The sequence below is a fragment of the Colletotrichum lupini genome, chromosome 6 (genome assembly GCF_023278565.1).
Source record: "Colletotrichum lupini chromosome 6, complete sequence".
NCBI classification, from domain to species: domain Eukaryota; kingdom Fungi; phylum Ascomycota; class Sordariomycetes; order Glomerellales; family Glomerellaceae; genus Colletotrichum; species Colletotrichum lupini.
The window spans coordinates 4,488,277-4,514,031 of record NC_064679.1 but is presented as its reverse complement, the minus strand read 5'-3'; the positions used below and the strand labels follow the sequence as shown (position 1 = coordinate 4,514,031).

The window sequence follows — 25,755 nt, the reverse complement described above, 5'->3', positions numbered from 1 at the left end:
GCCAGACCGCCAGATACTAGAGAGTGCTATGAGAATTCACATTTATATAAGAAAGCTTTGGCAAAGTAATCTCCTCATCTGGTCTCACGCAACCAGCTTCTTGCAGACGTCTCACTTTCTCAGTGACCCGAGCCGACGAGAGGTTGAGAAAGACTCCCGAAGAGGCCAAGGTCTCGACAACGCAGGAGTGCTGTCCTCTTTCTAATACAAGAAAAACTCTGCCTCAAGGATCGAACAGCCTCATGGTGTGTAGATTGGCTCACTTAATACACACTCGGCTCATGTCTCCTCAGGACCTCCGTGTTACCCGCGCCCCAGCTTCTGACCTGAAGATGGATTCGCATGTACAATACCCACAAGTGCATTAAAATTACGGAAGCGAATGAGGATAATCGATTTGTTCAAACAACAGATCTAGATAGAACCGCCCCGCCCAATCTAGCTGGTTCCTCAGATCCTTATTCAACCCACTCATGCTCATCCACACTCGTCATCTTGAATGAAAGTGAGGTGATTGCCTAGGTTCAACGTTGATTACATGAATCGAAGTGAAACTCCAATTCAGCGCAAGGCGTCCTGGCCAGCTCCATCATTTAAATGATGCAAGACGAAGTGCGAATTGAGTTGAACATATACCAACACTGCGCCCATTCGGCATCCCTCGATTACCCCTGAGCTCTTGCTGGTTTGCAGTCTTACGGCTAGAGCTCACACCTCAAAGCCTTGATGTAGTAAGTGAGAAACTAGAGGCTTCAATGAGCTTGACTTTCATGATCTCTGGGTGCTCGAGCTTGGCTCAGCCTTCACTCCGCTATTCGATGAGACTCATGTAAGGCAGCTTGGCCCCGCTTACCCAAGTCCCGCAACCCGAATGCTGTACCAAAACCAAGATGTATGAGCAACCTCACTCGAAGAAGTGATCACCCGAATCCTGGATCGGAACCTTTTAATCACCTCAGACTCCTCATTCGAAGCCCACTCTCGGAGCTCGGAGCATCACCGATAGTGGCCAGCCATGGTAACATCGGCCCTCCGAGTTGAGCTTATTTTACCACAGGGCTAAGCGAATCAAGGCAAATCTCCACGGCCTCCCACCCATCCCACCGCAACGTGCAGACAACACGAAAGTCTCCATCTCACAAAGCCCTTAGCAATGGCTGCAATGCGTGGTGTGTACATGCCGAGCTCCACAAAGATTGATTAGATGAGCTGATAAAGTTCGCACCCCCGGCCTTCCTACAAGTGAGTCTTTTTCAACGACCTGCCGCTTTCGGGAATACGGGCAGAAGTCAAGGGAAACACGGTGCCTGCCAAGCCCTCGGAGTTACATCCGTCTTTACGACCCTGAACGCTTGCCGTTGCGCTCCGGTTATCGGTTGACTGGCCCATAAAACTGTAATTAATAGGCAATTTGGTTGAGCATTGTGATCTTGGATCTAATGGGTGCGGTTCCAGCTCGTATCGTGGGACCCTGTCACTACTTCAAAGTCCCATCCCGTATTGCGGGATCGTGAAAGATGATGAACTGGATAAATAGAAGGGACTGGACCCTTAGGGGGCCTTGATCTAGAAGAAGAGCTCAAGCAACAGCTCCCGTCTGCTTGTCTCTCGTTTATATTCCGAGATCGATTGTCAACTTGCCGATCTTAGTCGAGCTCACTACAATGGCTCGGGTTTCCGGAATCCTCCAAGCGGCCCTCGTCGCAGCCGCCGCCGTCTCACCGGTCACGGCAGCCGAGGGTGGCTTCGCCAGCGGCCGCACCCGCCTCACAACCCCGGCCTCCGACGCTGCTTCCGGCCGGTACATCGTCGAGCTCCAAGACTCGACCGGCCCCAGCACCCGCCAGGACTCTTCTGTCGGCGACTCCATTGTCGGTCAGATCTCATCTCTCGGCTACGAGGCCACCGTCAAGGAGGACTTCTCCGCCATCTCGGGTCGCTTCAAGGGCGTGTCCGTCGAGATTGCAAACGACGATTCGTCCGGCGTCGTCGACGACATCAAAAGCCTGCCGGGCGTCGCCAATGCCTGGCCAGTACAGCCCATCACCCTAGACGTCTCATTCGAAGTCACCTCAGGAACGAAGAAATGGAACCCTCACATCGCTACCCGCGTCAGCGAGCTTCACGATCGCAACATCACCGGTGCCGGTCAGCGCGTCTGTGTGGTTGACAGTGGTGTAGATGTGTCGCACCCAGCTCTGGTGGGCAAGATCGCCGGCGGAAAGAACCTCTTCGAGGAGAACTCTACCGCCCTCACGGACTGCGCTGGTCACGGAACCTTTGTCTCGTCCATCATCGCCGCTTCTAACCAGGACTTTGCCGGAGTTGCGCCCGATTCGGAGATTTACATGTATAAGGTCTTTGGCTGCGAGGATGGGACATCTAACGACATGGTTCTCAAGGGTATGCTCGCCGCTGACTCGGATGATTGCGACATTATCTCCGTTTCGATCGGCAGCAACACCGGCTACGTCAACTCGGTTCTTTCTCGTGTTGCCAGCGAGATTGCCCAGGATAGACTCATTGTCATCGCTGCTGGTAACTCGGGCGCGATGGGACCGTATTTCGCCAGCTCCCCCGCTGCTGGCCGCGGTGTCGTCTCTGTCGGCTCGGTCGAGGCAGCGCAGACCTTGGGATGGCCTGCGACGATTGTCTCATCCGGCGGCCAGTCTTTAAACATCTCGTATGTCACTTCTGACGGCAACAAGTTCAATAGCACTATTGATGTGCCCATCGTTCTCGACGAGGGCGACTCATGCAACATTGCCGGCTCCGGCCTTGACTCTACCGCTGTTCTCGCAAAACGTGGTGTCTGCGAGCCAGCTGGATCGTACTCCTCCATCGCCAGCGCTGGATTCGGTTACGGAATCCTGTATGACTCTTACAACCAGGGCGCCTACTACATGGCTGACGTTGTCGCTTGGTCTGACACACTCAAGCTTATGGCTGTCACCACTGCCTCAGTTGGAGACTGGGCAGCCGAGCAGATTGCTAAGAACTACACCCTTCACTTGAAGATCCACGCAGATGCTCAACCGGCTGCTTTCGCCGCCGAGGTCCCCAGCGCTGGTCAGCTCTCCACCTTCACATCGTGGGGTCCAACCTACGAGAACGACTTCTCTCCCATTATCTCCGCACCTGGTGGTGTGGTCTACGGCGCTTTCCCCGACGGCAAATTTGCCATCTCTTCTGGAACCTCGTTCGCAACACCCTACATCTCAGGTGTTGCTGCTCTGTGGTATGCGCATGCAAAGAAGGACCGGGCAGAGTTTGTTCGTAGACTTACATCTACTGCTCTGGCTCTGCCTGCTTTTGAATCTATCGATGGCAAGATTCTTGACGAGGTTGCGTCGCTTGCTCAGCAGGGCGCGGGTCTTGTTGATGCCGCCAAGTTGTTTGACTTCACCACCGTGCTTCTTTCCGAGTCGACTCTGTCCCTGAACGACACGGACAACCGTGTCAACACTCATACTATCCGCATCCAGAACACTGGATCAGAGGAAGTGACTTACAATATCTCTCACATCGCCGCTTCGACTGTCTCATCTAGAAACAGCCTATTGTATCCCAATACCTACTACCCGCCCCTGGTTTCCGCTGCTGGATCCTTAGCCGAGGGCAAGACGATTACAGTGGCCGCAGGTGCGACTCAGGACATCGAGATCACCCTCTCTGCCCCCGACGTCGCTCCTGATAGCGGTGCTCTGTGGAGTGGCAAGATCCTTCTCGCAGGTTCCAACGATGAGCTGCTGGCCGTGCCCTACATTGGTATCGAGGCGTCGACATATAACTGGACTGCGCTGCATCACGGTCCAGAGTCATACCGTTATGACGATACTGATGGCATTCTGTACCCACTTGACTACCAAGGCAAGGCGTACCACCCTGCTGACGGTGACTCCCCTGAGACCTACTTCGCTTTCCGCTATGGTACTTACGAGTTCTCTGTGGACTTGGTCGGCATTGACTGGAAAACGGAGCAATTCGCGTATCCGCCGCAACACGGCTCAGGCTCGAAAGCTTGGCTTGGCTCTGTCAGATCCCAGCCCCTTGCTGACGGAGGCTACATGGACTTCCCCATGAGGGAGATTGTGCGCTTTAACTTGGGGAGCTACGTGACTTTCCGCTCTTTTGCGAACGGTACTGCTATCCCGTCTGGACGATACCGCATTTCCACACGCTCTCTGCGCATGTTCGGCGATGCTTCCAAGCCTGAAGACTGGCAGCTATTCCTTTCTGATCCGTTTTCCATCCAACTCGGAAGCGATCCTATCCCGGGCCAGAATGCTACATGGACCTCTAGCCTCCCATCGTCCACAGCTGCTGTGACTACCACCGCTACCGCTGTGCCCACCACATCTTCTGTCCCAACAACGACTGCCCCTATCTCCGTGCCAGGCACAACCACGACGCTCACAGCCACTGCCACGCCCACCGGTCTCGAAGGCGCCTTCACCTCTCTGAAGCTCCAGAGGCTGAAAGAGGATACAGCCTTCGTCATTGATCCGGCAGCATGGATGGAACTCCACATCCAGATTTCGATGCCGTCACCTGTTGCCGCTGATTCCGTCCTCACATTCGCTGTTCCAGCCGAGATCACCGACATCGCAGAAGGATACCAGCTCTCGGCGTCCGGCGCACAAGCCGGCGATACATCCTTCGATCCGGTGACTCGGTTATACACAATCGCCCTCGGGGAGTGGACAACCTGGAACAAGAACATGGTCGGCGACTTCTTCCTCATGTGCCGCTTCACACCAGAGTTTGCTGCATCCATGAAGCAGGGCACCTACGTCGTGCAGTTCCCTACCGTCGGCAGGGTCTGGGAAGCACCCGTGTACTACACAGCCGTCAACCGATCTGTCATCTATGAGCGGCTTTCTACCGCTCCATACGACGGCACATCACTGTACACTGCCGAGGTAGAGGTACCTGCTTCCTTGGGACCGTGGGACTTTGTCCGTTTGACCACGTCTCACTCGGCTGATTCCGACGGATTCGTTTGCGCTAACTCTAGCGTGGTGATCGGAGAGACCCTTGATGCCGAGAACCGCATTGAGAGCTTCATTGACGTCACGGCCTCGGCTACAGAAGTTTGCAATGTGAAGAACTTTAGAGCAATGTACAACGAGACGTTGACGGGTGATGATGTTCTTCGGTTCAGGGTGGGCAGCATACAGGGCAACCGCGATCAGTGGACACTGAATGTGGTTTATTTGCTGGACGTTCAGCTTGCCAATGGAACCTTGGTGTTGTATGATCAAAGGACGCTCGAGTTTGAGAAGAACCCGCGCTTGAGGTCGTTCAACTTCAACGCTTTCTCTGGCGAGAGGGCCTAAACCATTGTCTCTTTAGAACTTTAGAGTAGATTAATTCCCTCGTTATTGTTTCATAGACTTCATCAACCTGGTATTCAACCTCCGCTTCCGGACAATATCCCGTTGTGACACCCAACTTCTTCTTACAGTATATCATATCGCCACTTGCTCTCTTCACTGCAAGGAAAACCAAGCTTATCGACTGCGCCTCCGGCCCTTTCAAGCTTAACCACAACCTTGCGTCGTATGAACCCTGAAAACCCGTTTGGCATGTGAGCTGGACTCAGCTGGGGCAGTTCCGAAAGCCAAGACCCCAAATTCACCATTTACATAACAACCTCGTATATCAAACTTTGTGGGTCGCATTCATGTGGGTGGATTCTCGGACATGAAGAGCCCCATTGAGCAGTCTTGTCCCGGCTACCCACAAGGATCCTGATTATCAGATGATCTGATTAGATTAGATGGCATGAGGAGCATAACCGCTCCACGCAGGGGACCGGGGGCCAAGGGGATGAGACTCCGCTTTCAAAAGGTTCGGACGGATGTCGGCCGCCCCGCTGAATACGCTCGGAAACCCGCTTCTTTCCGGGCAACGTTGGGGCAGAAGGTTAACTGGCTCTCTAGAAATCGCTCGCCAAGATCTCATCCTTCCAATAGCGCCGGCGATATCGGTGCGCCGTTACAGTGTGGGATGCCGTTTGGCATCTGCTTTCGGATGAAGAGTCTGGGCATTCCGAGGGACTGGAGGGGAACTGGAGACTGGAGAGGAGCTTTGTAAAGACTGAGAAGGAAGGTAGCATTTGCCAAGCTGTGATGTTGAATATAAAGAGTCGTGAATGTCCTGAATCAGTATGAAGTCTCTTTTCGAATCCCAGCTGCCTTACTCACCTCAAGACTAAGTCTCGCCAAACTCTTCTAAACCTCAAAGCCTACCTCCAAATTATCAGCATGCGCTTCTCCGTCGCCTGCACCGTGGCCTTCGTCGCCTCTCTGGCTTCCGCCAACCCTCTCATCAACCGCAACCAGGGCGGCTGGGAGTTCCCCGAGTCGATGCCCCTCGTCACCCGCCAGGACGTCCCCGCCCCCGGCACGCCCGCCTACCTCTGCCACGAGAACTGCGGTAAGAGCTTTCTCTCTTCCTCTCCACTTCAACCACCCAATATGACGTTGTCGGGTTGCTGATGATGATGAACTCTAGGTACTTCCATCACCTTGTCCCGCGAGACAGGCTACTGCACCAACTACCAGTGGATCGCTCGCTACGATGCCTGCCTGCAGTGCGCCAACGCCCAGAACGTCTGGCAATACTACGGAAACTCCGTCACTGCTGCGGCTGCTGCCTGTGGCCTTACCGCTGTTCCTGTCTAGACGCATCCATCCGCGCGACGGGTATGAGGGTGGCAAAGAGGCCTAGAAGAGGGCCGGAGTGAATGATTTGAATTTTTGAGCGAGCTGATGGGAAAATGGAACGCATTCTTGACGAGTAAATAATTCAATGTACATATTGTGGCAGAAACATACATCGTGCCGTTCTCCATCTGTGATTATCCGCGGGTCCTTTTCTACTTGGATCGGCTGGCCCATGCAGGTATGTGTTTTGAGACACTTTTTGTCACGAGATATGGATGTGGTTAATGCTGCCCACATTGAGTGGGCCCGCTTTTTGTGACACTTTTTTAGAGATGCTATGCTGGCAGCTTTGGTCTTTGCCGGAGTGTTATGTCCGAGTTGACCTCACTCTCTACCGATGGTGCTCGTTTCGGCGGCCGCTTCGGATGCAACTACATGATTTATACAAGGAACTCATCTTAACTTTAGATAATAGAGGGTTCAGCTAACCTAATTAGACAATCAATATGTACAGACAGACAGCTTAGAAGGAAAAAGCTTTTTACGTCGTCTCTTGAGTAGGGTACTTGGTGGTACAAACATATCGTTGCTGGTAGTCTTAAACGAAAGCACGGTGAAATCCTTCCTTATCAAAGGGATATATAGTTGACGTAAGTACTGCACGCACTGAGGGTCCTGGTTTTGTGACATCGGTCAGTCTTGCTAATTGGAGATCCGGAGTTTCAGTCAGACCTGCATGTGCTGTTAGACTACATCCACAAGATGGAAACCCCGGCACCTCGTTGTTCAGGAGATTTCAGATTGAACTTTGTATGAATCAAAAGAACGATAGTACAGAATAAATAAAATAGTGTAGTGACCATCCCTCAAGCACTTCATTCGATAAACCGCTCTTAAGAAATTTGAACCCGATCTCGCGTTGACCTCGTATGCCCGAGGATCTTGATCTAAAGTTCATGTGGACACATATTGCTTTTGCCACAATTGTAATCATCTGAAATTTTGGGCCAATATTTCGTTCTTTAGCTTGCCGTTTCATAGACTCCGAACTTGAACATGGCGACAGAAAGCACGATTTTTGGACCGGTCTGGGCCTGGCGCCGGCTGAGCGGTTCGCATTCCTGGCACATGTAGATCTTGGAGCAAGAAAAAGAATGGGGCTAACATGAGACCGTGTTGGCTTAATGGCTAGCTGGTGGCTGTCAGGGTAAGGACAGCTGTAGGTAAGATGACCATGAGAGGGGTTTGCTTATTAGAGGTGGCGACCCCGACCCCTAAATTCGATGTCGAGCGTTGCCAGGATGATGGGGAGGGGATGCTCACAGATGTAGCGTCTGACCACACCGTCCGAGGGTCGGCATCCTACACCGTATTCCAATAGGTCGGGTGGCTAGCTTGCATCATTTCATCCATTCATCACTGTCGATGCGTCAAGTTAGCTGATATGAAGTAGCCCAGTAAGCTCCCGGGATGCTATGCGCAATGCACGTTCAATCCTACCAGCCAGGATGACACGAGAACCCTCGGCTTCACCACGTACCACAATTGGCGTATCTCTCTGGAGATTTCGTTGTAGGTTGGTAGTTTGTAGCATCCAGAGACACGGCCTCAGGTTTGGTGGGTTGAGTATCTAGAAAAGGCTGGCAAGATTCTTAGTTCTGACTCTGGCCAGCTAAGTCAGTTTGACAGATCCAGGCTTAAGCGTGGCCCTCACCGAGAGAAAAGAAGATATCACCGTTATGGTGACCAGGATCTACATACCAAACACCTCCATATTTCAACTGCCGATGGCCCATTGCTTAGCGAATGTACCTACCGAAGCTTATATCAGTCCATGTCCCAGCCACATGTAGCCTTGTGAGACACCGTGACAAGGGGAATAGGTGATGAAGTTCCAGCCAGCCACCGACCGCTGACCACGTTGTCTACGAAGCCCATTCAGTTATGCGTCCATGGGGTTCCCAAGGAGCGGTAAAGATTGCACACCTACGCTAACACTGTCCGCAGGAAGTGTGGCTGAGACAACAGGAATTTGATGTGGTTGGTTTGGATTGAGAGTGATTTTCAGGACAGCCGGGAAACTTCCGCCTGCTTTTTCCAGGAAGACAGGAGTTCAGAGCGAGGGAGCTGAGAGTGACGAGACCACGCTGTTTGAACCATCGAATCCTAACCTTGATAATCCTGGTGCAAGGATCATAGCTGCAGCACATGGCTGGTCACGCATGTAATAGGGGCTCAACTAAGTCGATATGCCGTTGACCAGCTGCCAATGTTTGTACTCTACGGACTCTTGGGTTAGAATAACATGTGGTTTGAGGGAGCAGTGGAAGCACTTAAATAGTCTGTGATATTTCATAGAGATGATGTCTGGTTGATGGACTGATGCTGATAAGCTCAGCAAAGCGTCCGGTACCAGCAGGCAAGCGGGACGTTGACCCCTCATCTTACCTGCTGAAGGCAACTCTACAGTACCGTATACATGTACTTACCAACCCTTTGTACGACACCAATGCTTGACCGAAAGGAAAGACCTGCAGTTTCTGGGGGCTGGAAGGGAGGGGGGCAAAGAGTTGCTTATCTATCCCTCCAATTAGAAAGATCACCGTCTATTCATCGCGCACGTCTGCCATCCACCGCTGTTACCCCGGAAAAGATTACCCAATGACGAGTGCCGGAGACCATTCCGGACATAAGGCTCTTGCAGATCTTTCTCGGAGATATAACCATGAATGGTCTAGAATGTAGCCAGACTTTCTTTCTCGATATTGGGACGATGGCACTGGGCGGCGTTGTCATTGCTCCAGTACATCTGAGTACAATCCTGTCCCTTGCTCTCTCAAATCGATGGAACTAGCCTGGAGACCATTGCGAATGGTCTTTGCAGAAGGTCTAGACCCTTCCGTTGTTCTTTACGCCCTCGCAAATTGTAGCGATCGTATTGGAAATGCAACATGCACTAAGATCGCTCTCCCGACTTTCCGATTGGACTTCATTCTCGCCCAAATTCGCCATTTCTTCTTCGTTTCCCACATGCTACGCCCTCCCTCAAACCGCCTAGACTAGGCACATGTCTCCGTAGTCAACAGAGCTTCCCCCCCTCATTTAGAGATTGTCACTGCTGGCTTGAAGTGCCGGTGGGCGCGCGCTGGAATGCGAGCCCATGATAGGGCGAGGCTGATCTGTCGCTCAAACTGTCAGTCTAGGGAGATGTGGCCAGGCTTCATGTTGGCTGTGGGAGACTACAAGATCAATTTGTATCTCCATCTGAATACCAACTGTCAATAATGGAGGAGCGCTACATGTACATTAGGCAGCTCGCAAGTCACCAGCAGCAAGAGTAGCGTCGCACTGCATCGCTTCACGGCTGTTGACCTGCGGCTGCATCCGCGTTAGGGGCAAGGGTCTTCTGGACTGTTACTCTCTGCGGGGAAAGCCTGTGAACCCATACCTAGCAGTGACACATATTAAGAAGCGGCCGCCTGAGCTGATCCTCAAGCAGGCAAGCAGCGTCTCCAAGCCAACTATCACCCGCCGCCTACATGGGATCTCATAAAACCACGGAAAGTCCAAGCCGGCGGACAACGAGAAACGATCTCGCTCGATCCCCATGATCGTCATGAGTCTCGAGCGATGTGAGAGTTGATAGCAAGACGCAAAGCTGTCAGAACTTTGTGGTGATAAACCAGTGAGCACGCGCGGACTCGATCAAAACGACTGGGAGATCACAAGTACACCGAATTCTGCCGGGAGGACCAACCTGATTGCTGTTGTAAGTTATTACCCCTTAGACGTTGACTGACGCTAGCGCCTCTAACTTGTAGAAATAGGCTATGGCCAGCACCGTTCAACCAAAATTAACATCGAAGAACAGAAACCATAGTAAACCAGTAATCTTCACCAAGGAAGCTTGCGATATTTGTCGACAACAGAAGGCTAATGTAGGTTTATGGACAAACTTTGCAGGTTTACTCCTGAGTTTAGTCTGACTGAAATACAGTGTGATGGCGAGCAACCTTGCTCAAGATATATCTCTTGCGGAGGACACTACAACTACGATATTCAACCGCGGGACAAGCTTCAACCCGGAATTCAAGAACCAGCAGGCCTTGAGAATCAACCTCGCGTTTTTCTGGAGGCCTTTACATCGCTAAGCCCAAAGCCACCCCAGTCTTGTTTGGACTACGGCGTCCAGTTTGATACGGTCCACGGAAGCATCGACTGTCGCAACATCCTTTTGCCCTCAGATGCTCTTGAACAAATCCCCAATGACAAAGACAAATCGCTTATGATGCTTCTACCAACCACCTCGCTGGACATCAAGCTCAACCACTCTATCGCTTCACCTTGCGAACCCATAGAGAGCGTCCACGACCAGGTATCTGTAGCTTACCAGGCCCCATCATGGGGTGGAATACAATCTTACGACTCAATGGTACGGCGGTGTTCTACGAATCCATTTGATGTACCGGTATCGCCGACGGATATGACTTACTACAACGATACAATCTCGAGCTCTAGTACTCCACGGTCAAACAGCATGGACGGAAATGCGATACCCGTGGATTCAAATGCACTTCACGGAAACCTCTGCAATACTCAGCACACCATAGAGTTTGGCCCAGTCGACTGGTGGACTTCAACTAACCTCCAACCTACAACACCATACTTCCCTCTAGACTCTGGCATGGATTCGACTTTCTGGGACTACTCCAATGCTCCCGGTTTGTTGCAGCCACGCATGCCCATGGTCTATTCCCTCCCATCTGCTACACAATCCCCGACCAGCATCAATTCATCCTATGGATTTACATCTCCTGCGAGTGGAGAGACTACAGGTCGTCAAAGTTTCGCTTCTAGCGAAGGAATGGACGAACGAGAAGTTGACGAGGAGCGTGCACCTCCCAAAAAGAAGAGAAAGTCGAACAACGATGTTGTCGAGAAATTTCAACAAGCGCCTGGCAAGCCAGTCTTGCAGAGGCGCCATAGTACTATTCCCGCCACACAGCCGCCGGCTCTCGGCCGCGAACGTCATAGGCGAGCGTCGGCCCGCAATTGGCAGAAGCAGAAGCAGCAGAGTGCCGACCTCGAGTCAGCCAAAGATACCGCCGAGGCTCGCAATCGGGAACTTCACCAAGAGCACTCGAAAATTCTGAACCAGGTCATGAGCCTCAAGAACGCTCTCATGGATCACGCCGAGTGCAACCACCCGGCTATCAACGGGTGGCTCCGCTGCCAGGCGGCTAATTATGTTCTCGCTAAGGGCGGATCAGTCGACATGGGATGGAAGGGTGAGGTTGAATCTAATGCGGGTGAGCTGTCGATGACGGGTTACACTCCGGGCTGGACTGGGACTCCATGTGCTTGAAAGCCATGGTGAAACACCTCACGAGAGGAACCTTCATAATTTTAGTAACCCAGAGCTCATCTTGGGGTCCTTCATGATCTAGTTGCTTAATCTTTAGCCTCTTTGTCAACCTGAGCAGTGTAAGTGGTGACGGGTCGGAATCCAGTGCTGGTCAATTTTGTCGTTGGCCTTGAGCCCATATCCAGTCTCGTGGGTAATACTACAGCCTCGAACATCAGAAGAGCCAACTTAGCCGAGCCGCAGATTCAGCTAATCCAACCCTCAGAATTTGGTACGAATTATGCTTTGTGTTAGTTAAGGCCATCTGCTAAAGACTACATTCCCGCGATAATATCGAGAAGCAATGCGTAGGACATTTGAACCCTTTCGGCTTCCTGGAACAAAGCTTGTTTCTATAACCCGATCTTATCTACCGAAACTGATACTCATCCTTGTCCAGGTGATCTAAAAGACAGTAATACTACCCTCACCATCCCTGTGTGACCAATCGAGTTTATCGTTCAACTGATAGACTCTCGACGGCCCCGTATCCGGTGACCCTGAGTTTGATCTTCAGAGCAGCGTCATCCTGGCGAATTGGTGAGACCTAGTGATCAAATCCTTGAACACAGTTCACTTCACACCGATGCCTCAAATTAAGACGAAAACTCCGATCGTGGACGCACACCTTAGCAATTTGAGCACCCAAGTGGAACTCATGATCAAGTCGAGGGAAGTTGCGGGGGCAGCGAGATGCAACTCTTTCATAGGACAACACGAAGAATTATCGCATATCACGGAGGGTAATATAACATTAAAATAAACCCAAAACTCCTGGTATCCATGACCCGTCGTAAGACGTCTAAATAATCATAAATCTCATAGCCCTTCATCTGGCAGCAATGGGGAGGCTTTTCGTTGTTATCGTGCTTGCCACCGGTGCCTTCGTTCCGCCTGATGTTTTTCCCGTTATTTTTTGCCTACCCCATTTGCCAGTCGGTTCACCAACAAGCCACCCAGCGTAGCCTGAATAGTATCCTTTTTGCTTCCGCCACCGTCTTTCGAGCCGTGCTGCCCATTGCTATTGTTATTGAAAGCCGCGATGGCAGCAGCACCAGCCGCAGCCGTTGCCATCCTCGTTCCCTTCTGAGACCAGGACGTCTTTTCCTTCCTCATCCTCCATGCCTCACTTGCGCCCGCCACGACGGCGGCGGTAGCGGCAGCCTGTATGATTGCAGCCTTGTCAGAATCGTTGCGTTCTGGTCCTCTCGATGACCGAGAAGTCTTGCTATCCTTCCGACGACTGCTGCTGCTCTGCCCATGGCCTCGTCGACGAGGCCTATCATCTCCACTGTCGGAGTACTCAGCGTATGTATCGTGCCTTCGGGCAGGAGGCCGACCATAGCTCTCCGAACGGGCGCGGGCAGGGCCGACGGGGCTATAGGAATCGTGGCGGCGAGTGCTGCGCCGGTGACCACCGCTGGCCTCGTACTCATGTGCACTACGAGAAACGCGGCGCGAGGCCCTTGGGCGCTCATAGTCGTCATAGTATGGGTCGTCGTCGTAGACAACGCGCTCTTTGTGGTGACGTTCCTGGCGTGGCATGACGGGCGGAATCTGATACGGATCACGATCAGCACGTGGGATGTGCCTGGACTTCGTTTGACAAGGGCCGGAATGGGAAAGGCTCGGGACGCGGAGGCGTTGCGGAGACGCAGGCTACCGATGAAGCCGCTCGCTTTGGTCCCTCTTTAGTCTGGATAGTGACGAGTTGACTTTATTGCGCCCGGGGGCCGGAAATGCACGATCAGATCGATAGAAGCGCTGAAAGAGCCAGGATGGGGAAGAACAAGACGGTTGTGGAACGTCGGAATTCTTGGTATTATGGTCGTGGATCATCTAAATGTTTTGTGTGAATAAGGAAGAAATCAAAGCACGGAAGTGAAGGCAGCATTGTCAGTGGGGAGTTATCTGATTATGAGATAGCAAATTTGCTTGCTCTTGAACACTGTAACTCACAACACCGGGGGAACCTTGTATCACTGGGCACTCGTTCCACTGGCACTTGGTACCCGACTCGGCAGGCTGAATCTTGCTTTCAAGGCTCGCCCCAGAGTTTCCCGGTTGCTTTTTGGTAAGGGGGGTGATGTAAGAGTTTGAGACGCCCGAGGATCATTACTGTTTCGGTGCGCAGCTGAGGTGTGTTGGGGCGACGGGAGACGTCAATATGATGCGGCCCGCGCACCCGTTTCTGTTGCCCACTTGAGCGAAACACGACATGATGTCAGACCGATCGTGCGCAGGGAGTTTATTTCGGTGAAGTCTTCAGTTGGTTCTAGGCCTTGAGGATCTCGGTGAGTAGATTGGTCTATGGTTATCCTCTATGACCAGATCTTTGGGTAAAGCCGGTAGTCAACTCTCCATAGCCATAGATGAGTCTTTTTTAACCTAAAATCATTTCAAAAACTCTGGCATGTCTCTCTTACGTGTTCTATGGATTAATTCCCTAGCTGAACACGAGTTCGAGAGCTCAAGATGTTGAAGAGTGATAGTGCGATATCAGCTATACCGGTGCGGCCCCCGCATTCACCGAAAATAAAGTCGGGGGCTGGGCTTCCACCGAATCCAAAAACATCATGACTTTCGTCCATTGTCCAATCGGGTTTCATGCGATCGATCAGGGACGATCGATGGGGTTCAAGACCCGGGAACGAGGCTGAAGCGAAGGTGACTACCGGTACCCGTACGGATACCTAGTAGTCTTATTTGGCCACACTCCCATGCTAAGAGCACCTTATTGAGGCGGCTGGCGCTCGTTGCCATAGGCTCCATCATTCCATGAGACTAAGGCAGATCTGTCAACGCGCGCCAGGCGGCTAGACCATCGCTTTGAGATGCTTGCTGCAATCAAACGTGGCGCCGTTAGCTTAAGGGGGCCATCGGACACTTTGCTCCATGTCGCGTGCAAGTCGACTTTAATTGATTTCTGCACGGTGGTTATGCGCCAGGGAGGTCGGTGCCCCTTTGCTGCGCGTTTCTACGCGTAAATGACAGCGTCATAGACTTACAGACAATCTGTGAGCTCGACAATGATCTCAACATTCGTTACTATGGTGTTTGCAGCTTAGATCGCGATTATGATTGTTGATAGTGAAGAGGGATTTGTATATGAACTGAGGAAAGGGCCCTGAACATGTGGAGGAAAAGTCGCAACTCATCAACATCAACAACATCAACAACAACAACAACAACACTCTACAACTATAAAGCCCAGTAGACGGCAACCTTTTCCAACCTGCATCAATACCCTCAGTTTGGCATAACATCCCAATATCATTATGTCTTCCGAAGCCCCCACCGGAGATGTTCAGGACAACGAGTACGTGTCCCGCCAGGGTGACCGTGAGCCCATCAGTGTCCTCGGCGACGATGCTAAAGTCGAGGACCCTATTGATGCTGAGACTGCCAACTCCGATGCTCAGCTAGGTAAGTCCAAATTCGACCTCGCTGAACGTAGCATGAATTTCTGACGTATTTTACAGAGCGTGATGATAAGGAGGCTATCGATAAGAGCAACATCGTGGAAGGTCGTACCCGGGGTGCCAAGCCTACTGGCGAATATCGCGAGCCCGGTGACACCGAGGGGTTGGAGGATAAGCGTCTTGAGTAAATCACAAGCGATGACATTTGGAGTGCGCGGCGTTTGGATTAGGAGCTGTATGATTAGTGTTTGAGACAATTGTCTGATAAGTTAAACTTGATATCATTACAATTTTTACATATACATGTGAACTCGAACAAACCGTTAAAGCCGAAGTTCCAATGTCAAGCGGTGTTGTCATGTTTCGAATCCCTTGAGTCAGCGATCATGGCTACAGTCATTCTTAACCAACAAGATTACACTGTTCCAACACACGCCCTCAACATAATTACGACCAACCAAGGTTTCAAGTTATTAGGAGGTTCCATATGTGGGTACATGCTGGTAAAGATAACATAACACGTGAGCAGTAGTTTCAACCATGGCGGCTTCAACCATTCCAGCTATCTATGGGCGAAGGCTTCAATCGATCGGCCCTGAGTGGCCGTGCTTTGTGCTAACCTTACGGTATCGAATAACCTCATGACCTTCCTCGTCATAAGTCCTCTCGGCCACGACCTTATAGCCACCAATAGCGGGGAAGATCTTGGTCCAGAAACCCCAGTATACACCGCCAAGAAGGAGCACGCCCACCCCAACAATTGGGAAGACGTAGTACGGGTAACCCTCTGCAGTCCACGATCCCGTGGGTGGGATGAAGGGAACGATACAGAGGAACACGTTGGCAAGGACATAGAGGATGGTAATGGGGAAGTAGGTGTGCCAAGGTGATGTCCAGTTCTCTCTCTTGTTCCATTGGAGGTAAAGGAGACCACTGGTAGTGATGTTAGCTGATATTCAATGAAGTAAATCTCCCAGGACAACTTACATCCCAACAAACGCGTTTATCCATGCGCCGGGATATCTGTTTATGTGTCAGTAAATACTTGGTTGTTACTCAACTTGAGGGACTAGACATACGTGTAAAGATCTGTAATGAAGTTGTAAGCTGGCCCTGCAGGAGGGGCGACAAGAACGATGACAGTAACGATCCAATGGAGGAAAAGCTAGTAGTGTATTAGCTTGAGAACATGTGATGCAGATTCTGGGCACGTACGGCTGCAGCCGGAGCATTGAATGGCTTGTTGGATGCCCAGAAGGTGCTGAATGGCAAGAGGCCTTCCTTTGCCAACTCTTGGTTCAGCCGAGCATGGGCGAAACTGACGGCAAGCACATTTCCCAAGTTGCTGATGGCGACGAACGCTGGAAGAGCTCTGGCACCGGCACTGTTACCAAAGACGTTGCGGAAGAAGACACCTGCAACAATGACTTCGGACGTGGCGAGCTCGGTCTTGGGGATGGCAGCAAAATACGCAACTAGAAACCACGGTTAGTCGACGAGCAAACAAACCCCCCGATTTTGAATAGTGAAGTGAACCCACCATTTGCAAGGACGTAGAGAATTGTCACGCCGCCGATGGCCAGAGGTGCAGCAATAGCCAGAGTCTTGCGCGGGTTCTTCAACTCGCCCACAACGTAGTTGGCATTCTCCCAGCCCTTGTAACTGTAAATGATGCGAAGCAGAGCTGTCGCGTATCCATAGACACCACCGTTACCGTAGCCCTCTCCCTCTTCGATTCGGAAAGCATTGTCAAAATTGTGGGGGTTTGGCACGCGACGTCGGCCAGCCAAAGCGGCGAACCCGGAGAAGACGATGAAGAGTAAGACAATGACCTTGAAGACGCCCAAGACATTGAATAGACGAATACCCCATTTAGGTGTAATAGCGTGGATGCCGACGGCGAAGGTGGCGCCGGCGATACCAATGCCGCGGGCGGTCCAACCATCCGGGGACTCGGATCCCGATGCGAATAAGATGTATCGGCCGAAGGCAAGGGAGTTTCCGGACGAGAAGCCGAGAAGAATCATCTGCGAAGCGAGCACGCAGGTCGCTAGGTATTTGGGGTGCTTGTAGGCGCGCTCGAGGTAATTCTTTTCGCCGCCGGATCGAGGGATGGCGAGGCCGAATTCGAGGAAGACGCTCATACCGCAGAAGGTCAGGACACCACCGATGACCCATAGCATGAGAGCGACGCCGACGGAGCCAGTTGACTGGAAGATACCGGAGGGAGTAGAGAAGACTGAGAAACGGGGTGTGAGTGTTATCCTCATCGTGATCGACCGTCTGTTACTTACTACCGGTACCGATCATCTTATTTAGAATGAGGAAGACCGCGCCGGTAACACCAATCTTGCGCGATTCATCGAAGGCGTAGACTTCCTGCTGTTTGACCACTCCTACTTCTTCCGCCGAAGCATCGTCCCGTACGACGTGCCTGTCTTCCCCGACATGATGATCGTATTTGAGTGGTGAACTCATAGCTTGCTGTCGGCGCGGGAAGTGAGATTCGGCCGAGCTCGAGTTCTTGTGATGTATACGGCTTTCACGTGCTGGCAAGCACTGCCGGTAGGAGTTCCAATGAAAGAATGTGTAGAGCTCCAAGCTAACACAAGCGGATCGGCAAGCGGGTGGTTCTTCGAGAGGCCGACGGGTGCTATATATGTGTCCCTGCCCTGCGGACAGCTAACGGCTGCAATGCTGCGTTGCTGCGTCGCAACCCAAGACAAACGGTGAAAGTGATCATCCCAGGCTTTGCAGAGGTCCCCGCACGTCATGGCACTGTAACGTCACGCAAGGTTCGACCTGCGAACCGACTCGCTGCCTGGTACCACGAGGGCGGCACGGCGGGACACCAAGGAGTAAACGGGCGAGAAAGAACACTCGAGATCAATGAAGGCGACCTATCGAGGTTCGAATATTTGATGAATCCCGGGGGGTCACCGTAGCTCTGACGAACCAGATCTTGCGGAAACCACAAAATAGCCTCATGAGCCAACATCCATTGCTCCAGTCCAACCAGCCAAATTTTAAAAACTTTGCGTGCTTCCAGAAGGAATCGAGCATGGGTGTGGTCTCGGGGGTATGTGCCGCCGTGGCTGACACTCATAATACGAGTTGACGGTCGGTATAGCTTCTCAAGCTCCTTGAGCTGCCTCTTGAGGCTGAATCGTCATAAATGCCGGCAAGCTCGCGAGGATAACTTCAGCCAGTTATCAGTGCTGTCCTACGCCTTGAGAATGCGTACCTGTCTTGGAGTGGCCAGGTCAAGTGAGATGAGCATCGCCGCCAAGAGAGCGTCAGCAGGCTGGGCTGTCTGGGCAGCGGCGAAAGCAGCCAGAGGTTCACTGACTTCAGTCCGAAGGCTTTCCAGTTCTGGAAGGTCGTTTGGGGCCTTTGAACACGGCCCTCATTGCAAGTTGCTTGGCAGTCCTCTAAAGTTAGGTGAGAGCCTGGGGGCCCCAACTAAGACAGCAGTGGAGTCAATCGAGGGGGGCTGGTCGTTTGCCCTGCGGTGCGGCGCTGTTGCAGTGCCAAGTGAACCGGTGGTGAGAAAGAGGAAAGCCAAAGGGATTTTGTTGATGTCGTGCTCGCTGGGGTGGGATGGCGACAGTTGTTGGACCGAGACGTGCCGATGGGCTGTCTTTTTGTTTTGTGCGCTAAAACCTCAAATACCCGCTGATGTGCAGCGTCCGTCCCAGCTTATATCAACTCTAAATGAGTGCCTTATACGGAGTACTCGACAATCGAATTGAGTAGCAATCATGCATTCTGTCGTGCGTGCTTGCTACGTCAGTTGTGACCTCTTCTCTCTCAGCCTGTGAATTCGGGCAGACTTCGTTGCGTACTTCAAGCACTTGAGTAGAGTACTTAGGATGACTGTATCTCAGTGGGTAGACTTTATCTCGACTTCAGGCAACTCGAGTCACCCGCTCGCCTTAGACAACATACACTAAGGTAACATTCTATCTAGTCAACTACTGGAAGTTGGAGTGACACATGCACTGTCTTATGTTGTATCGCTCGGAATGGTGATCTACTTCTTCCCTACATCCTCTATCTGCAGATACCCACGATGCCCTTCGTATGGTCTTTGGCTCTGACTGTTTCGTCTTGTGCACAGCGTCTAGTCGTTATGATGGCCCCGCCCAACTAAACGATCCGAACTAGGTGTCGACCTCCCTCATACTTTACGCACGGTAAGGTACTCTCTTCCGCATTGCTTGCTAGCAAGCTCTCCCTCAACTCCTTGCCCCAACCGCGGGCGATTCCAATGCGACGAAAGGTGCCGTCTTTTCCATTTTTAAGCTGCAGCAATAGCATGTAGATGCTTCCGTCATTGCCTGGTCTTGTTCTGGCTGGCATACAGAATAGTTCCGGTTGATGGTTCTGTGTGCTGACCCACTGCTGGTTGTCATCGAGATAAACGTGTGGTTGATATTCTTTCATGACTGAATCAGCGCGGACACTGACCGAAACGCCATTAACAATCATCATCAAAAACTCGTAGTTGTTGCTATGACTGCTGAACAAGGCATCGGGCAGAAGCTCAAGTTTCTTGAGGCACCCCCAGAGCTGTAGCCACCCACCGCTGATCAGGCCTGTTGTATCGCTTGTAACATAGTCGAGATGTAGATCCTGTACCTCGATCAACATTTCCACTGCTTCGACGTCCATGATACCCGGAGTAATGTGTCCATCTACCGCCGCCCAAGACCAGCTTGGGGCCCGGTAGACTGATGGCCTGACTTGCGCCTCGCCGACAGCGACAGACCACATCAGTTGCCGCTCTAGATAGCGGCGCCACATCCCTGCAGCATAGCTATCCTTAAGTAACACTCTCATAGCCTTCGCGACCGCTGAAAGTGCAATCAACTTATCGCCGGGGAATGTCAACTTAGCTCGAGTGTAGGTATTCACAATGTTGCACCAGTAATGGTACTTTGACAGATCGCCGTGATCCCGGGGTCTCCAACCCATTTGGTTGTGACAGAAGCCCTTGAACCGACTGGGAAATCGAGATAGGTCTATCAGTAAGCCTTCCGGATAAATCTCAGCGTCTTCTTTTTGATGGCACTCCCATAGAATCTGCCGTTGACCAAAGTAAAGCACTCTAGGAGAGAGGAGTCTCTCTTGGAGCACCCAGGCTCTTGTGTTGATGACCGCGCTGGAAACTTCTGTCCTCCAGAAGTTGTAGTCCATCAAGAGAAAGCGATTAGTTTGTGAACCAACAGGAAGCTCTACAACCTGCGAACACAGAGCATCGGGATTGCGGTCGTGAAAGAGGGAGTGGTTCGCGTCTGGGGCATCGGCCGCTGAGATGTTGACAAAGGACCCCGAGTAGATCTTGTCCATGTGCATTGATTCTTGTTTCCAGTCAATGAAGTCATCACCGTGCTGAATAATACACAGGGAGTCGATCCACAGGTACCGAATGTTAAGGCGGCGACTCGTTTCCATGGCGTCACGGTACAGGGGAGGGAGGGTGTCGAATGAGATTTCCTGCTGTAGTTGTGCATAGTTGCTTGTTGTAAGGTTGAAAGACTCCTTCGTACCCCAACAATGGCTAAGTGTGGCGTAAGAGCCTTGGATAGGGGTGATTTTCGGTAGGACGAGTCGGCAACTTGAGCTCTCCTGGTCTAGAGGTCCTGTATCCAGGAGGCGACTGGGGTACCACTGCGTAGTGGTAGATGCATTTGGTTTGGCACCGCATTGTGGGTGTTCAGCTAGACATTCCGTAATCCATCTCTGTGCGACACGAAAGGTTCCTTCGGATCTTGTACTACGGGAGTGGGATTTGATTTGGTATTGAGACGCGTAGGCTATGTCTAAGATCAACATCCGAGGACGCATAATTGAAGTCAAGAGGTGTTATTTCGCAGCAGGTAAACATACATTCTTGTGGAAGAAGCAAAACAGTTGCGCGGAAAAACCCTTTCTTTGGATTTCTCTCTAGATCCACAACTTTGCCTCGGTCAAAAGTGAGTTGTAGTAAAAAGGCGCGGGGATATGCGAGTGCTGCTCCGTCTTCCCAAAACACCGAAGTGAGAGGTGACTCGGTTGCTGGAGTCTTTCGTTTCGTCGGTTCACCATTTGATTGCCTGACCTTGCATCGCTCTTCGATATCCAGAGCGGCCCAAAGTCGATTGCAAATATAACATCCAGCGTCCACAGAGGCCGTCAGACTTGTGCTATCGCGGTGATGTGGTATGGGGGGATCCGCGCCGTCTCGCTCGTTACTGATCAGCGCGTAGTCCTTCCTGAGCTCAAGAACGTGGCGACAACAAGAGCAGATCATCTTGACGTCCTGAGCTTTGCAGCTTTGCAAAGTTGCTTCTGATATTAACGTCCCTGGCGAAGACCTATGGCGAAAATTGTCAAACGGCTGCGGTCTATGGTTCAGCTTTATCGCTTGAGCGAGTTGATAACATGCGAACTGTTTTCTTGTTAAAGATTGTTTGCACCCCTAGGCTGCCACGTTGCATACCCCTCGCCATTGGGTGGCTTCAAGGGCTAGATGGGGGCGCAAAAGACATCAGGCGAATCATGTCCTTAGGATGATTCGAAGGAACATCAGGTGGGAATTCACAGGCATGTCGTAGGTTTATCTTCTTCCATTTCCTTCAAGGAATGGGCCCCTGTGGTTGCATGGATTAGCGGCGATTCCTGCAGGAGCCCTCCAACAGCAGCTGAAAGTGAAGCGCCGTGAGCACTAAGAGGCGGGATGCTTTCAGTTCGAACAGCTGTCCCCAAAGTAGTTCTTGAAATGTTTACACTAATACTTATAATACAGCAAGTCTGTCGTTGTTGACATGACTTGTTGAATGGGGATATCGGCCGCCAAGCCAAGCGTTGGCAGCGTGTCGTTCAGAGACGCTGGCCGGGTATCAGCTTCCCCCGAGGGCAGGTTCCTTCGTCCCGAAAAGTCCAGCATCCGATTTGTGAGATCAGCCTGCTGCCAAAGCCACCAAAGTCTGTCGATCTGCACATGATGGAGGAAGAACAAGGGATCTGTACTTTCTGTTAGTCTTCAGGTGCTCGAATAACGTAGGTGGTGAGGGCTTACCGTTTGGAGATGTCGAAGGGAACAGGTCTCCTCCAACGGCTGAGTGAATCGCACCGTGGGGCCCGTTTTCCAAAGTAGTCGCGAATGTAGAAAAGTTGCTAGAGGTTTTGATGATTCCTGAGATCTTCTCGGGCGAGTACAAGCCGCCTTCGTAAGGACCGGCATTCACCCCAATACCGTCATTGAAACCGCGATTCAGACAATGAGAGAGCGCTGTCGTTGTGTAGTAAGATACGGTAAAGTTGGCGAAAGCCCCGTCAATTATGCACATGGTCAACGGGTTCGGTCGCGTTGGTGAGACTAAACCGCCATTCAGGCCGTTTCCTCCGAATCCGATGGTGGTGTCGTTGGAGAAAACGGGGCTCTTAGACATGTCTTCAGAGTCAAGGGTCCAGTCCCAGTAGGTCATTGGGCCTGTGTACCTGCACTCATCTCTCAAGGCTGTCTCATAGATGTGTACAAAGTACCGATGCCAGGGGAGGAATTGAGCGACAAAATGAACTGCGATCGTTGATTAGCATGATGCCAAATGTTGACGCCTGGAAAGAAAGGACGCACTTTCGTTGTTGAGCTGAGCATGGACATAGGGGAAGTCGTTGTATCGCGACGATTTGAGACCGATCTTTGACGGCAACCCATCTAAGCACTTTACTGCGCTGATGTAGTCTGCTTTTGCGGCGCTTGACAGGGATCGCCACTCGATTCTTAGCGGCGCATCTTGAACTGGCAGAGCGATGGTCTCGCTGACCAGCGCTGCTAATAACGCAAGATATCCGGCGCTCTTGGTGAAACCCTTCATGATGGCGAGTTGCTAGAGTATCGAATCGGTGTACGAAGCAAAGGATTCAACTTGACAATTATGTTGCGGTTTTCAACCTACAAGTATCCAAAATACCATGGTCATCCTCTCGTATTACTCGGTTTAACCCCTCTTAGCGCATGCTGCAATTTCGGTACTGCCTTCGTATAAGGGGGGCACCGAGCTTAAATTACGGCTTCGCGGATGATCCCTCCTCCACTTGTCGTTCGTCGCCCTTTCAGATTTTCGTACACGAGGTCTTTCAGATCACCGATGGAGATGCTCTATGCGTTACTCAATACGCTGGAGCTCGAATGGTGGAGCGAAGTACTCAAACAGCAGTTTGAGAGGCCGCAATATCGAATGCGTCTTCCTCCATCCAGGCCGGGTTAGGTTCTAGGGTGCCTTAAGACATCAATTACAGGGTATTTCGAGTCAGCCAGCGCAATTTCTACAACGACTCAGCTTTGCATGAGAACCCGCACCCGAAATTCCCGATAACATCGCTCTTAGGCGAAAGCTTCCTCCGGCAACGCCGTGCGCTCCACTCCGGGTCGGAGAGTCGGGGAGTTAACAGTTGAGTTCGCCGGGTCCGATGAGATAGGAATCACACCACAAAAGACATTCTTGAGCGCGCTTCGAATTAATAAAAGGTATTGACACAGCATCAATGGATTTAAGTTGGGCCTTGATGCATGGCATCGGTTAGCTGACTTGAGTATGCAAGGATACGAAGCTTTGTAAATCTCGAAAAAAACGACGCTTGCGATCTAAAAAGCTTCAAGAAGAAAAAGAAAAGAGGTTTAAGCTGTCACCATCGCCGAGCTCCGTCGCATTACCAGTACATCGGTGTCATCATCCGCCGAGGTTCTAGCAGCAGTACGGGAATGAGAGTCTCGTTGTCCGCATCCCATTTCGCCCTCCAAAGCCTTTCCAACATAGGTCTCCTTTGCCTTGCCTTCACCAGATCCTATCGAATTAGTCACACTCTGTGCTAGAGTTGACTGAGAGAAGGATTCAACTACTCCATCGGCACCACCCGAGGACGAACATGCCCGGCTCCGCGGTCGCGATGGATTCAAAGTCCTCTCGTCGGCCTCCATATTTGAAGGGTCGGGAGCTCCATCTCCTACATTCGCTCTAGTCGAGGGATGGCACATCGGCTTGAGGATGAGGGAGGGGCCCTCCAAAGTGGGATATCTCTCACTGATATCGTCGAAAATGTCCCAGTGATGTGTGAAGTATGTCACCCTGGGAGTTTGCCGGTGACCTTCGTAAACATTTCGACCCCATATTTGGCCGATGAGTTCTCCCGTCTCATCATGCACTACGGCCGCACCCGAGTCACCGCACACACCGGGACCCTCGGAATTCCAGTCTTCGACCAGCATGAGATCTCCAAGGTTCATCAAACACCATTCCCGGGTAGGCATATGTGGGTATTGGCGGACTTTGGCAGGTGTCTCGCATACCACAGCATATCGAAATCCACTACTTCGGCCAGTTGTCTGGACAATCTGCAGTTGGGGGCGTTGCACAAAGGCTCCTGGGATTGGGTCCGAACGATCATCAACCTCGATACCCGATGGTGCATATCGAAGACAGTTCTGAACTTCATTTTTCTCGGCTTTGCAAAAGGCCCAATCCGTAACTACTTGCGTAGTTGGCTTGCATTCTCCCTGAACACTTGGCGCAAAATGGCTTAGAGATCTCGATGGACGAGTTGTTCTGTACATCCGTCCTGAGTAAGCCTGAAGCTCCCCAATCTGTAGTGGTCCCTCGTCCTCGTTGCAATCAATGTAGGCTGGGTGGAACAAACCGTAGCGCGGCACCGGGTACGGATTATCCAGCTCTTTGCAATTCTCAATACCATGGAACATATGCCAGTTGACAATCCAGCCATTACAGCCGCCGAGTCTGATAGCTGGTCCAAGGGTTGCGGCGCAATCGCTCTCTTCAAAGCTGACAGAATCCCCAAGCAGTCTCTCGCTGTGCTTGCGACAGTTTCGAGGCTTCTTCAGCTCGTTATCTGCGTCCTGACTCGAAGCGAGTGCGCCTGCAGCACCCCCGACATGCCCGATGCAAAACTCGACCGTGATTGTGCCATGAAGCTCTTTGGATTCCGCAAAATACAACAAGATCTTGCTCCGGATCTTGTTACTGGTGTCTCCAGGAAGCTCCTTGGGCGTCATAACCTCGACAACTCTGGTGCCGTTTCCCTTTCCAGGGTGGTTCCCGAGTACGTAGCCGCAATCATATCCGACAATATCTCTTAGATCTTGATCGAAGTTCGGCGACACTTTCGAATCCCAGATGTCTACGAAGGCTTTTGATGTAGACTCCAGTGCGTTAAGATGCTCACGTACTGCTTTGAGGTCGACAGGCTGTTGCGCCAT

General features: G+C 51.7%; 8 protein-coding genes across 8 annotated transcripts; 4 read left to right on the top strand and 4 right to left on the bottom strand.

The window, feature by feature from the left end:
* Window positions 1-1,664: 1,664 nt before the first annotated feature.
* Window positions 1,665-5,339, top strand: CLUP02_12814 (alkaline elastase YaB; the record flags this gene model as incomplete). The annotated part of the gene is made up of 1 exon (XM_049291774.1): window positions 1,665-5,339. One exon carries the CDS (start codon window positions 1,665-1,667, stop codon window positions 5,337-5,339), a length of 3,675 nt encoding a protein of 1,224 aa, XP_049148920.1.
* A 930-nt stretch (window positions 5,340-6,269) lies between these two features.
* CLUP02_12813 (uncharacterized protein) lies at window positions 6,270-6,689 on the top strand (the record flags this gene model as incomplete). Its single annotated transcript, XM_049291773.1, has 2 exons — window positions 6,270-6,441; window positions 6,520-6,689. The coding sequence occupies 2 exons, from the start codon at window positions 6,270-6,272 to the stop codon at window positions 6,687-6,689; spliced, it is 342 nt and encodes a 113-aa protein (XP_049148919.1).
* Window positions 6,690-7,923: 1,234 nt separating this feature from the next.
* Window positions 7,924-8,445, bottom strand: CLUP02_12812 (uncharacterized protein; the record flags this gene model as incomplete). The annotated part of the gene is made up of 3 exons (XM_049291772.1): window positions 7,924-8,033; window positions 8,212-8,301; window positions 8,433-8,445. The coding sequence occupies 3 exons, from the start codon at window positions 8,443-8,445 to the stop codon at window positions 7,924-7,926; spliced, it is 213 nt and encodes a 70-aa protein (XP_049148918.1).
* A 1,833-nt stretch (window positions 8,446-10,278) lies between these two features.
* On the top strand, window positions 10,279-12,036 carry CLUP02_12811 (uncharacterized protein; the record flags this gene model as incomplete). The annotated part of the gene is made up of 3 exons (XM_049291771.1): window positions 10,279-10,303; window positions 10,358-10,440; window positions 10,669-12,036. The coding sequence occupies 3 exons, from the start codon at window positions 10,279-10,281 to the stop codon at window positions 12,034-12,036; spliced, it is 1,476 nt and encodes a 491-aa protein (XP_049148917.1).
* A 493-nt stretch (window positions 12,037-12,529) lies between these two features.
* On the bottom strand, window positions 12,530-13,620 carry CLUP02_12810 (uncharacterized protein; the record flags this gene model as incomplete). Its single annotated transcript, XM_049291770.1, has 2 exons — window positions 12,530-12,604; window positions 13,000-13,620. The coding sequence occupies 2 exons, from the start codon at window positions 13,618-13,620 to the stop codon at window positions 12,530-12,532; spliced, it is 696 nt and encodes a 231-aa protein (XP_049148916.1).
* A 1,733-nt stretch (window positions 13,621-15,353) lies between these two features.
* CLUP02_12809 (uncharacterized protein) lies at window positions 15,354-15,685 on the top strand (the record flags this gene model as incomplete). Its single annotated transcript, XM_049291769.1, has 2 exons — window positions 15,354-15,501; window positions 15,558-15,685. 2 exons carry the CDS (start codon window positions 15,354-15,356, stop codon window positions 15,683-15,685), a joined length of 276 nt encoding a protein of 91 aa, XP_049148915.1.
* Window positions 15,686-16,078: 393 nt separating this feature from the next.
* Window positions 16,079-23,359, bottom strand: CLUP02_12808 (amino acid permease; the record flags this gene model as incomplete). The annotated part of the gene is made up of 17 exons (XM_049291768.1): window positions 16,079-16,430; window positions 16,485-16,520; window positions 16,577-16,662; window positions 16,713-16,972; window positions 17,038-17,736; window positions 17,792-18,036; window positions 18,105-18,275; window positions 18,326-18,658; window positions 18,725-18,888; window positions 18,961-19,133; window positions 19,569-19,597; window positions 19,693-21,316; window positions 21,390-21,937; window positions 22,084-22,221; window positions 22,286-22,505; window positions 22,561-23,061; window positions 23,119-23,359. The coding sequence occupies 17 exons, from the start codon at window positions 23,357-23,359 to the stop codon at window positions 16,079-16,081; spliced, it is 5,820 nt and encodes a 1,939-aa protein (XP_049148914.1).
* An 803-nt stretch (window positions 23,360-24,162) lies between these two features.
* Window positions 24,163-25,755, bottom strand: CLUP02_12807 (uncharacterized protein; the record flags this gene model as incomplete). Its single annotated transcript, XM_049291767.1, has 1 exon — window positions 24,163-25,755. One exon carries the CDS (start codon window positions 25,753-25,755, stop codon window positions 24,163-24,165), a length of 1,593 nt encoding a protein of 530 aa, XP_049148913.1.